At 41.2% G+C, this 14092-nt stretch overlaps 1 protein-coding gene across 3 annotated transcripts in view; it reads right to left on the bottom strand.

Annotated features, from left to right (window-relative positions):
- Positions 1-14092, bottom strand: part of COL19A1 (collagen type XIX alpha 1 chain) — a 1371841-nt gene that overhangs the window by 1232624 nt on the left and 125125 nt on the right. For all 3 annotated transcript variants that reach the window (XM_073626739.1, XM_073626741.1, XM_073626740.1), the window contains exon 3: positions 4394-4462. In XM_073626739.1, the coding sequence (XP_073482840.1) occupies positions 4394-4462 (69 nt within the window). The remainder of the gene's footprint in view (positions 1-4393; positions 4463-14092) is intronic.

Here is a 14092-nt window from a genome sequence, read left to right as displayed (position 1 = left end):
AGGGATCAGGGGAATCCCCAAATGGCACCTAAGCAAGTCAATTCTCACCAACCCGACACACTGTACACTATTAGAAAAGAACCTGAAAGAATACTTCACAGTTGATGACAACAACACAGACTCTCTAGCCACTCTATGGGCAGCACATAAAACAGTTATTAGGGGAAAACTAATACAACTAATATATCCTCACAATTAAAACGTGAAAATGAAATTAAGAGATTGACAGGGGAATTTCTTTCCATAAGCAGACAACACAAACAAAGACCCAATCCTAGCAACTTGGCTCAGCTGGAAACCGCGCGAGCAAACCTTAATTTGGCCTTGATCACTGCGGCAGGAAAGCACCTTCAATGGTCTGGTGCTAAATTCTATTCGCAGAGGGACAGAATAGGCTCCAGACTAGCGACAAAACTTAGCTCAAGGCAGCATACTTTAGCGTTCCCCAAGATACGATCTACATCAGGCGATCTGACCCAAAATCCCAATAGAATCATGGACACATTCAAAAAATTCCACGACAACCTCTATAAGGAAGGGCCCCAACCTTCGCCCTCTAAATTGGAAGATTTCCTTAGAAACACATCCTTTCCCAAAATATCCCACGACCATAGGAAACTCCTTGATCAACCCTTTTCTTCGGAGGAAACCCTGGAGGTCATAAAATCTCTCAAAAATGGGTCATCCCCAGGCCCAGATAGTCTATCAGTATGTTATTACAAGAAATTTGGACAGGTACCAGCCCCCTTCATGTCTAGGTTCTTCAACTCTCTCCGGGATGGAGCCCCCTTACACAAAGACCTAAATTTTGCATTCATCTCGGTCATTCTCAAACCAGGGAAAGACATGAGTGACGTTAATAATTACCGCCCAATATCGCTCATTAACAATGATCTCAAAATAATTACCAAAATTCTAGCAATGAGACTATCGAGCTTTATTGCAAAATACATTCACAAGGACCAGGTGGGCTTCACCCGGGGAGACAGGGCCCGGACCAGATTAGGAGGGCGATAGATGTCATTTCCATTCTGAACTCCAGATGGGACAGGGGGACACAACAGGAAGGCTTTCTGTTATCACTAGACCTCCAGAAGGCCTTCAACTCCATCTCCTGGCATTTTCTTTTTGAGATACCAGAGAGGTGGGGCTTCGGGCCAAAATTCCTGGGTACGGTTAATTCACTCTATTTCACCCCTTCAGCACAAATCCGCATTATGGGCCACTATTCTGACTCAGTCAATATACAGAGAGGAACCAGACTGGGCTGCCCCGTCACCCCGATAATCTTTGTGATAACGATAGAGATACTAGCAATAGCGATCCGGTCCAACCCTGACATTAAGGGGGTTCTCTGTGGAACGCAAGAACACAAATGTGCGTTGTTTGCAGATGACTTGCTGCTTTTTCTCACTTCCCCATTAATCTCCACGCCCAACTAAATTCAGCTACTGAGGGACTTTAGCAAGATTTCAGGGCTTGAAGTTAATGTCGCTAAATTGGTGGCGTTAAACATAACAGTGCCTACCCCAATAATAGTCCAGTTAAAGGATCACTTCCCTTTCTCCTGGGCTCCAAACAGGGTCCCATATTTGGGAATCAAACTACTGGCCAAAATGGAGCATGTTTTCTCCACTACTTACCCCTAATATTCCATAGAGTAGATGAAGACTTAAAGACATGGTCAAAGTATGGTATAGCTTGGCTGGGGAGGATTAACGTGGTCAAGATGACACTTCCTCCACGCCTGCTATATCTCTTCTGCACCCTCCCCATCCCCCGCCAGAAAAAAACACTAGGCACTGTCCAATCTAAAATAATCAAATTTTTCTGGGGTAAACAAGGCCACCAATGAAAGAAAGAAATTCTCTTTCACCTTAAAAAATAGGGGTGTCTGGGTCTCCCCAATCTCTGGTGGTACTACAAGGTGGCACAGCTGACCCAAATATCTATAGCCTACTCGAAAGGCCTGAAACCAGATTGGATTAATATGGAAAGACAGGCAACACCCTCCCACACTATAGATTACCTCCTCTGATGTCCTTCCAAATTAAGACCCACAGTCTTAGCCCCCACACTATCCCAACCATGTCCCATTGGATGTTCCGCAAATGTTATTCGTTAGGCCTTGCAGGCCACTTTCCTATATTATATTACTTTGTATTTCACTGACTGAAAACAATAAAAATATTGAAACTAAAAGAAATAGGATTTCCCCCAACATCTATAATCCCCCAAAAAAGAATAATACTTTCTTAGATCCTACTGGTTTGTTCCACTGTAAGAGGTGTAAGGCCTGTAAGACAACAAAAACTACAAATAAAAAGATAAGAGGTCCTTTGCCTCTTCAAGCACTGGGAAACAATTTAATATTGATACGTTCATCTCATGTGATTCTACCTTTGTCACCTACCTGATTTCCTGCCCATGCGGGCTCCAATATGTGGGGTGCACGACCAGGAAGTTGGGGATTAGAATTAACGAGCATCTCAATAACATCAAGAATGGGTTTCCAAAACACAGCTTGTTCAACCATTTTGGAATTTACCCCAATCGAGACCCTAGTTTGGTCTCTTTTTGTGGTATTGACAGGGTTATGTCGCATTGGCAGTGGGGCAATATGAAACAAAAAGTGTCACAAAATGAAACAGAATGGATTTATAAATGTAATACTTTACATCCTTCTGGTATAGATGTGGATATAGATCTGAATTGCTACATTTACAAATACTAATTTGTTATGGTGTTCCAACTCACTTGATTCCTGATTATATGGTTTAGTAATGTAGGGGTTATATCCTTTTTATCCACAAGATGGCATTTCCCAAGATGAGCGCCTAATTTCCAAGTTCCTATTCTTTAGGCCACTACTAGAGGGAGTGTCAGATATGTTTTTAATTTGACCTTTTATTAAATTTTGTTTAATTTCCAGTTTTTTAGTCCAATAGTTAGTCAAAATGGAAATAGATCTTTTATTATAACTTATACTCACTTGTAGCTGTATACAGTTTTAATGAACATTGAGGATGGGAGTGGATTGGATATCCAATATGTGGTATTGTATAAATGTGAGGAAGTGACGAGTCCGATGACATGACACCTGATGACGTCAGACTTTAGTGACGAAACGCATTGGACCGCATAGTGCATGACACGTCGCTTGTTGGAGTGCAGGTGGAATGCAAATGGCGTACCTGCGTGTCCTTTACTGGGCAAATTTAGTTTTTTTGATTTTAGTTGTTACATGCTACTTCATGAATTAAATTTTTACATACTACACCATGAGGAGCTTCTTCTTATTTTTTTGATCCACGTGGCTGATCATTGGTATCATGTGGGAGACCATTTCTCACTGGAGGATATACTCTCATTGACAAATGTTTGACTACCTGTAATGGGTTTCACAATGATCTGATGAGTAGGATGTTTGCTTGATTCTGGTGGAAGATGGCACTTACCTCACCTAGCAACTAAGGATTCGTTAATATTTTTACCCAATTGAAGATTTCTGATGGTGGTTCTTTACGGACATTATACACTTACTTGATGTGAATTTTTATATGGACATTATTATTTAACCATTTATTATATTTTTTATGTTTATTTACATTGATTTATTGTATGTAGAGCGAGGTATGAAATTATTATTTATTTAGTTTCCTTACACAGCCAATGACTTTCAGGGAAACCTTGAATGGACTCAAAATAGAACTTTCCTGTGTGAATCTGTGTAGGAGAGCTAATTGCTGGATCAGGAAAGTTACTGGCCAGCAATATCTGCATGATAAGGCAGGAGTGCATGCTTGCTATACAATAGCTATAAAACTTTATATTAAAAATACATAAACTAAAAAAAAAAATAGCATTTATTTTTTATGCACATGCACTACCATTTGTGTGGTATAGTTGGAGAATTGCCAGGAGAGCGCAAAAAGAAAAGATGTAGTAGACTCTTGCTAAATAATTAGCCAGATGTTTAGAAAATAAGTGATCAGTTAAAACAAAAAGAAATACATTACTGAAATCATTAATTCAAGAAACTGAAACAAAACATAAGGTAATAAACTGCATTTTAGATGTACATTTTAGGCATATTTTTATCTCAATTTAATGTTGATTAAAATAGGAGAGTCTGGATAACTGATAATTAATATACTAAATATTTAGCAGGAATTCAGTTTTGTCCTTATATAAATAAAATAGTTGCTCACAAAGATTATTAAAATCAGAATATATAAGCAGTTTGTGCTACTTTTGCCATTTTTTTTTGTCAAAAATGACAGTGTGGCATTTGGACAGAACAGGATGTTTGTAGAACTTTTACTCTGTATTGAGTGCCCTGGGTAAACTTTGTTTTCCAGACATAAGACACTCAAATAGTATTATTACATACCTGAAAATTCCAGCCTTTCCCTGTATCCTTGTCTATGCTCAAGGCCATCGGTTCTAAGAACAGGGCATACTGCAATGACAAAGATAACATTGTGTTACATAATGAAGCCTTAAAAAGCAACTCCACTTTTGCTGAGTAAAAAAAAAAAACATTCCCATCTGGTTGATCAATGTACATTGTAAGGATTTAAAAAAAAATCTAGAAGAAAAAAGCTGGTTGTTGTCAGCAAAGTGAATCTGAAAGGGAGTGACTTTTCATTATTATTTAGCTGATGCATTGCAGTGTTATAATGAGGAAATGCAGGGTCTGAATCATTTTAGATGTTACTAACCCTCTGGGAGTATCTCGCAAAAAAAAATGACATTTTTGTCACAGAGGATGCCTAAAATCTGACTTTGTCTGTATCTTTGTGCAGATTTCTGGGAAAATCAGTGAGCCAATCACACAAGCAGGAAATGACATAGTCAATAACACAAGCAGGAAGTAACATTAACACCGTGAAAAAAATATCCAAATTACTGTGGAATATTATTGTAGCTTTGCCATGTTTCTGACAAATGCAAGGTCAATCCACAATTATTAACAACCAACTTTCCATAGAATTTTTAAACTGTACTGCTTGGTAGGAGTCCAATATTTTTTCTATTTTTTTGTAACCATAATTACTTTTTGTAAGGTGTGATTGAAATGATCATTTCATTTGGTGAGACATACATTGTGGAAAAAACTATGTTGTACATCTATATTTTACATGGTGTTCTATGGCTTGTTTACATGGTAGGTATCTTTCCTATGTAATTGATTCTCATGTACCATCTGTTCATTCACATTTATTAATCATGTGACACCTTCATTCATTCCTTGATTTCCTTCCACCTTTCCCCCTTTATCCCCCTCCCAGTCACCCCAGGCCCTACCATCCTACCACTTTTTAGAATTTACTCTTGTTTCTCCATTCCCCTTTTTTTGTTTGACCTTTGAACCTTTCTATTGCGATCATCTTTATTCTTCCACAATAAGGAAGTTCCCGTACAACAATACTACTAAAAAGCTACCGCACCATACATATAAAGTCCCAAACACATGTATTACATGACTCTCTGGTGACAAAGTACCCACCTACAAGGGGAATTGTTCCTATGGCAAAGATAGAAGCCTCTTCCATAATGCTTGGAGACAATAGTCCCCTAAGAAGCCACCTGATCCAGGTACCCAAGCTGACCAAACACTGCCTATGGTTAACCACTATTACCACTTACATATACTCAACAATTATAACCCAGTTTTCTGGGCCACCACCAGACTCTGTCTATCTGGTGCACTTGTGTTCAAGGGCAAATGGTATTAATTGTGTAAAATCTGTAGAACATACAGTGGGGACGGAAAGTATTCAGACCCCCCTTGAATTTTCACTCTTTGTTATATTGCAGCCATTTGCTAAAATCATTTAAGTTCATTTTTTTCCTCATTAATGTACACACAGCACCCCATATTGACAGAAAAACACAGAATTGTTGACATTTTTGCAGATTTATTAAAAAAGAAAAACTGAAATATCACATGGTCCTAAGTATTCAGACCCTTTGCTGTGGCACTCATATATTTAACTCAGGTGCTGTCCATTTCTTCTGATCATCCTTGAGATGGTTCTACACCTTCATTTGAGTCCAGCTGTGTTTGATTATACTGATTGGACTTGATTAGGAAAGCCACATACCTGTCTATATAAGACCTTACAGCTTACAGTGCATGTCAGAACTAATGAGAATCATGAGGTCAAAAGGAACTGCCTGAAGAGCTCAGAGACAGAATTGTGGCAAGGCACAGATCTGGCCAAGGTTACAAAAAAAGTCTGCTGCACTTAAGGTTCCTAAGAGCACAGTGGCCTCCATAATCCTTAAATGGAAGACATTTGGGATGACCAGAACCCTTCCTAGAGCTGGCCGTCCAGCCAAACTGAGCTATCGGGGGAGAAGAGCCTTGGTGAGAGAGGTAAAGAAGAACCCAAAGATCACTGTGGCTGAGCTCCAGAGATGCAGTCAGGAGATGGGAGAAAGTTGTAGAAAGTCAGCCATCACTGCAGCCCTCCACCAGTCGGGGCTTTATGGCAGAGTGGCCTGACAGAAGCCTCTCCTCAGTGCAAGACACATGAAAGCCCGCATGGAGTTTGCTAAAAAAAAAAAAAAAACACCTGAAGGACACCAAGATGGTGAGAAATAAGATTCTCTGGTCTGATGAGACCAAGATAGAACTTTTTGGCCTTAATTCTAAGTGGTATGTTAGGCGAAAACCAGGCACTGCTCATTACCTGTCCAATACAACAGTGAAGCATGGTGGTGGCAGCATCATGCTGTGGGGGTGTTTTTCAGCTGCAGGGAAAGGACAACTGGTTGCAATCAAAGGGAAAGATGAATGCGGCCAAGTACAGGGATATCCTGGACGAAAACCTTCTCCAGAGTGCTCAGGACCTCAGACTGGGCCGAAGGTTTACCTTCCAACAAGACAATGACCCTAAGCACACAGCTAAAATAATGAAGGAGTGGCTTCACAACTCCGTGACTGTTCCTGAATGGCCCAGCCAGAGCCCAGACTTAAACCCAATTGAGCATCTCTGGAGAGACCTAAAAATGGCTGTTCACCAACGTTTACCATCCAACCTGACAGAACTGGAGAGGGTCTGCAAGGAAGAATGGCAGAGGATCCCCAAATGCAGGTGTAAAAAACTTGTTGCATCTTTCCCAAAAAGACTCATGGCTGTATTAGATCAAAAGGGTGCTTCTACTAAGTACTGAGCAAAGGGTCTGAATACTTAGGACCATGTGATATTTGAGTTTTTCTTTTTTAATAAATCTGCAAAAATGTCAACAATTCTGTGTTTTTCTGTCAATAAGGGGTGCTGTGTGTACATCAATGAGGAAAAAAGATGAACTTAAATTATTTTAGCAAATGGCTGCAATATAACAAAGAGTGAAAAATTTAAGGGGGTCTGAATACTTTCCATCCCCACTGTAGATATTTCCTACCATGTTCTAATTGTTATACACCTGACTTACTCCAAGTGAAGACTGTTACATGACCTGATGTGCCGATTTACATATGTTACCATTACATATACAAATTGTTGTATTTCTTTGCTCCAAATAAAGCTTTTGAATGAAAAGATTAAAAAAAAAATTTTGATTGGACTCCTTTCTACTTTACTTTTCCAAAGTGATGTTCTCCACCCTTCATTCTGCTGATCATTGAATTCAGTTTACAGCCCATATCCACTTGTTATTAAGTTTTTACAGCAGAGTTTGAGCTTTTTTTGCCGCCTAAAAATGCCACTCCATGTTATTCAATGGCCTCATACATACCATGCCATTTTTGAGCTGTAACAGGCATTGGTGTTTTTAAGCTCCAAAATAAAAAAACCCAGGACCAGCGTGTTCTGAGGCACCAGCGCTAGAGCTGTAAAAATGCCAGACGCCTGTAAAGGGTGTTAAACGCGGTCCAGCGTTTCTCTGCCTCTATTCAAAATCAATGGTTCCCTATGGGAGCCCATCAATTTGAATAGAAGTCGCACCAGAAGTCAGATTAAGATGTTCTGACTTGCGGTGTAGAATTTCTGGGATTTTCATGTTCGTTTTAACAAAATGATAACAATCGCGCAGAATCCAAAATCCGAAAGATCTGACATAAAAAATGTTTTATTTTGTGTCCATTATATTTTCGTATCGTTGTGACAACAGTTCGATATAGATAGAAGATTCGACATGACAGTGACAAACAATAGCGATCTGTGTCTATCGAACCTGCGGTCGAATGTGCCTATCCTAACTCTATTAGTCTAAGATTATTCTACATAGACAGAAAACATTCAACATTATAGAGACAATAGTAAAAAAGGTTGAATGTGCCTAACTTAACTCTATTTGTCCAAGATTATTCTACATAGACAGAAAAGATTCAACATTATAGAAACAATAGTAAAAAAAGAGCTGTTAGTGGTCACTGCTGGAATGGGTGGGAAAAGTAAAATGGTGATGATGATGAATGTTATTGGCTGATTGTGACCATGACCAAAAAGGAGGAGCAGTAAAATAGCTAGAACTAAGTAACACACGTACAGCCAACTTACTTTCACTTACGATTGCTAGCAGAGAGAGACACACACTGAATCATTTCAGACAGTTAATCTTAGCTGGTCCGTTTGTTAACAGAGAACCTGAATTATTAAGCAATTAAGCATAAGCACAGCAGCAGAACAGATAGTGAAGCAAGCTATAGTTCAACTTAGCTTTTTCACTTCATGTGCTATTAATCTTCTATTTTGCTAGTGTCGTGTTGAAGTTGATAATGATACTAGTGTTGTTAGTGTTTGTGATAGCCTCAGAGGCTGTCCGTGGTTGGGGTGGGGGAGGTATATTATTTATTATAGATTCTATATTATAGATTCTATATAGATTCTATATATCCTAATTTGTTTTAAAGGTAGTTTTGGCAACTCTGGCATATTTGTTGTTATTGTTCTATTTGTTGTATCTATTTTTCTTCATTTGATTTTACATCGTTACCTGCTTGCAGGTCTGATCACTATCACCAGTCTATTTTCTGTTTTAGCCAAATATACAGCAATGTACCGTTCTAACGGAAAAGTGAAGGCAGGTAGAGGTCGCGGTCATGGTGGACGCCTTGCTAAAAAAGTGGCAAGGTCTCTGCTACTAGCTCTTCCGCCAGCAAAATACAGATGGAGCATACACACGATCGCATTTTCCAACAAAAAGCTCTCATTGAAATTTTGCTGGCAGAATTTCCGATCGTGTGTACGGGGCATTACAGTATGACCTAGAGGAAGTGAAAGAGGGATATTCTGTGAGGAGTAGGACAGGTAGCACTTTTTTCATCTGCTGCTAACTGCCTTTCTCCGTCTGTTATTATGGAGGAAGAATCCTGTGATAACACCGACCTCCCCAGCGCCCCTGCCATTAGCACTAGTTCACTAAGTGAAACTGTAGTGGCAACAGCTTCCACCACTGGCGTGCTACCTGCTGCAGCTATATCAGCCCAAAATAATACTAGAGATAAACAGGGTGAGGGGCTGCATCGTGCCACAGCAACGTTTGGAAATACTTTTACAGATTGGAAGGCGGATTCTTTTGAAAGTGCAAATAGTTTGGAAAGCAAGTGATTAGGAGGAAAAAGTTGAGACATTTAACCAATACTGGTATGAACCTACACCCTAAAAATTACCACCACTCTACTGAGGGCAGAGGCAGAAAAAGAAGGTGGTAGCGCAGGAAGCAGCATTACGGACTCTGACTGTACTGGTGGTACCTCCTCAACCGCACCACTTACTCAGAGCACAGCCAATAGAGAGGGTTCAGGTAGGACAAACCATCCACATCTAGTAGTTCCACTGGAGACCCAATCAGGCTCCTCATCCTCCCAAGGACATCATCAGCCTACCCTAGATAGCTTTGTTGGCTTTAGTTCCAAGGGCATGTCAAAACAGCAGGCCAACAAGATCATCCGCCCCATTGGCCAATTCATTGCTATTGGAGGAGCCTCTTTTCACATAATTGAAGGGGAGCCATTTAAACAGCTCATGCATGCCCTTGCTCCACAATATGTTGTTCCTGCACGAACAACTTTCAGCAGAAAGATTGTTCCAGCGCTATACCATTCATGCGTTGCAGTATTGAAGAAAAAAATGGCCAAAGCCGAGGGTCAGACAATTCATTTGACCACTGATTTGTGGACAGCTCCCAGCAGTCAACATGCTTTTCTGTCTTTGACTGCACACTGGTGGCAGGCCACCGCGCCTGTTGGTGGTGGCACTAGTGTAAGAGGTCAAACTTCATCAGGAAGCAGGTCTGCAGCACAAGACCAGCAGGGTTATCAAGCTTTTCTGCTCCACACAGAAGTCCATGATGATAAACACAGCTCTGCCAACATATTGCAGGCAATTAGATTGACGTTGGCCAGTTGTTCACCTATCTTATGGAGAAGATGAGATTGTTCCTAGAAAACAGGGAGCCTCTTTATGGCAGCCCACTTCATGCTGTTGTAGCCTCTTTCATCAGAATGCTACAAGACAACTTAAAAGATCGGCTAAATGACCGTGTCCGCAAAAGCCCTGAACTCATGCTGGCTTCCCTGAGTGGTCCCAGGATCAAAGGTAAACTTTCACTCAGAGACAACAGCCTCTCCTACTGGAAAGAAAAACTGATTGAAAGGGTCTGTAATTTGCAGCAAAAGAGACGTATGCCGGTTGATGCTGGTTTGGAAGAGTCACCCACCATGTCTGAAATACCAAGCCCTGGCACCATCACTCAAAAACAACCGAGTACAGCATGTGCATGTTGGGTAGAGGCATTTGACAATCTGGTGGGTGCAAGTCAAGCAGCAGGTAATCGAGAGGACCTGTCCTCCAACCACCCTGCAAAGTGAGAGAGTTTTCTCTATTACAGGGAACAACCTGAATCCACACCGTGCACAACTGACACCCCATTTGATGGAACAAATAACTTTCCTCAAATTTAACCTCCCAAGCTGGGTTACCCTACCCTTAACTTGTGAGACCTGAATCATTGTCACCATGTGAAGATAGATGGGACTCAGAGCAACCATCTAAATCTTGAGGAAAATCTAATTTTTACATTTTCTTACCACTTGACAATAGCAGTTGTCTTTGGAGTGACCCCAAGATTTAAATTGAATTATATTGTTTTAAGCAATACAAATGTTTCCCTTTGTTCCTTCCATCACCCTTTTTTGGAAAATACAATGATGAGTGTTGTGTAGACTAGAGTGTGAGTGATTGCATAAATGAACGTTGTGTGAATGGACAGTAGCAAGAGTTGAAGCCTTGACATGGCACTACTGCTCATGTGTTGCTGTCTTTGTATATATAAATAGCAGCTCGTGCTTATTTAACCATTTTTGTATGATGGTCTGGGATTATAAGACAATGATTAAAGATGTTTGGGGAAACTAACCTCAACAGCATGACAATTCCTCTTGATGGAGAGACTGTCAACTCAAGGATCAGAATATGTTACCAACATAGCACAAAGAAGCATACAGCTGGAAACGTGATTCTATGCAAGATAGATTAGTTGGCCACTGCTGAGCTGCATCCAGATGCCCAGGACCTATCCCATTTGCCTCCTCTGACCCTGGGGACATCAGTGCCCTCTCTGATCCTCCACCTGTTTCATGACCATCTGCAATTGTCCGAAGTCACCAGTGTGAGTAATCTACCCTGCTTCCATGTTACTCAAGCCCTGGAAATGATGACTGCCCTATGAACTGTTACTTATGGGCCTGCCAGCCTTGAACTGTTGCCCCTTGTGATTGCGCTAGCCTGTGAACCTCTGTCCAGTTAACCGTTGCCCTCATGATTGCAAGCCTGCAACCTATGCCCTGTGAAAAGTTGAGGACTGCATCGTTAACCCCTTGCTGTAACTAACTATCTGGTGTGTATTTTGCCGGGGGGGGAGCTGAACAGCGTGACTGGACACAATATACAATGGGATTACCCTTTCCACATTGAAATAGCGTAAAGAGAAATCTCTTAAATTTTCTCAGTTTAGCCTGATGGTTAAATGTAGAAAATCTACAATTGTAAGGCCTCTAGTAAGTTAGTAACAATAAATGGACTAGTACATTTAGATAAGCATCACATAATGAACCTAACAAGGAAAGCAAAACTCAAGAAAACAATAAGTTCTAAACAAAAACATTTTTATTTTGAACATAAATAAAAAAAAAAATTAGGAAAGCTGATTCTCCCCCATCCTGGTGAGTAGTAGCTTTAGGGACCTATTGATCCCAGCCATCTGGTCATCAAGGTAGGACCTACAAGCCTCCAGTTGCCTCCCAAGGCTATGTTGGCACCTCTCCAAAACCACATTGTGATGGTGCTGCCAGTGATTGTGAAGGGCCACAGAGCGAAATAGCCTCCTGGTTACAGCATATTGTCGCTCTTGGACCTCCACAATGCGCCGCAGATACACATTCACATATGGCTCTGGAGGGGGGATGTGCACTGGAGCGGGTGGAGAATCCTCACCAGGACACACTGGGGAGGAGGCACCAATGGGTGGGACCAGGTGGTGGGATAGTGGAGGGTGGAGGAGAAACCACTGGGGAGGAAAGATAGTGAGCCGAACCAGATGCGGACAGGTCCAGGACTTCGTCCAATGGGCGGAGGTGAAGGATGAAGACTTCACCTGTGAAGAAAAGAAAATACATTAGACAATACAATACACATAGCTGCTTCACCCTAACATTATATAAAGGCATTTATCTCCCAGCCCTTGTAGACAATCCTGTAATATCTTGAGATGTTTTCACTTCTACATACCAGTTTTCCATTTTTGATATTCAGTGAGATGCACCTAATCAATTTGCGTGTAGGAGATAGTGGTGTCTGTGTCAATTCACTGCGTCATCCCAAGTTTGCAGAGCTGTGCAGGAAGGTGTAGTACTTTACTGTACTCTGACCGGGGAGGAGCTGAGTGTCCACCCCAGCCAGAGTACAAAGGGATTCCCCTCTACAAATCGAGCAGTGTAAAGGGGAATCTCACAAAGATTTTATGCGCTCGGTCGCACGGCCGGCTGGAGAAAATCTTAAGGTGTAATGGACACCTAAGTGCTGACCACTAACTAATTTACCTCATCCTGACTGACTGATGCAAATCTGGAAGATCAGTTGCACGTAGAAACATATCAGCTATACCAGCTATTAATATTAAACTCATCAAAGAGAAGCCATTCAAGCCATAGCATTTCTATATAGAAAAGGGCATAAATTTCATTTGGGTAGTACATTGCAGGAGCGTGCAATTGTCAGTCAAAGCTGCAGCTCACTAAATAGCAAAATATGGCCTGGTCAGAAAGGGGGCATAACCTACAGGTGGTCAAGTGGAACTTAAAAGCACTTATTGCTCATCAGTTTAGTGAGAAGAATAAATAACGGCCATGGAAATATTCCTCTCACATCGTGTGAGAGGAATATTGCAAACTATGCTTTCATGTGTAGGCTAGGCACACCTATGCGCAAATTAGGTTTTTCACAGGAGGGAGGATGATTTGAAAATCATTTTTTCCCTTTTAAAAAAAAAATTCACTTAAATTTACTGACATCACATGTGATAGCAATAATATATGTTTATGTGTGTGTGGGGGGGGACTTGTTTTTGGGCATAATATGGTATTTTTAAAATGTAAAAAAATAAAATAATCAGACACGTTACTTACCATTTTATGTAGCTGAATTTTTTACAACAGGCAGATGGGTCACGCTGATGGCGCTGTATCACCTAAACTTTTCGGGAGATCGCCACCCACTTCTCCCGCTTCCACTCTGAAGTGGTCTTCCTGGAGCAGGTGCCACACAGCTGCATCCAGCAAGGAAGTGTTTCTCTTACAAGGACCTGGGACTCAATGTGAGGCCACAGAAGATTACTCTTCCTGCTGATTGCAGCTTGTGTCCCCCTCCTGTACTTTTTTGTTGGTGGGGGGGTGCTGCTGCTGCCTCCATAGAAGTGCCAGGAACCTCCATGGGGTCATACTGCTTGGAGCCGCCGTCGGATGCTGCCATTGCACTTGAACCAGAACCATTAGGAGCGCAGAGCGAACAGGAAGGAAGTTATATGCTTGAATTTCTATACACAATTCCATTGGCTGACTGTTGGCCATTCGACATGAACA

This window comes from Aquarana catesbeiana, linkage group LG04 (assembly GCF_042186555.1).
Source record: "Aquarana catesbeiana isolate 2022-GZ linkage group LG04, ASM4218655v1, whole genome shotgun sequence".
Lineage (NCBI taxonomy): Eukaryota > Metazoa > Chordata > Amphibia > Anura > Ranidae > Aquarana > Aquarana catesbeiana.
The sequence above is the reverse complement of the archived record's forward strand: the minus strand, read 5'-3'. Positions and strand labels throughout refer to the sequence as shown.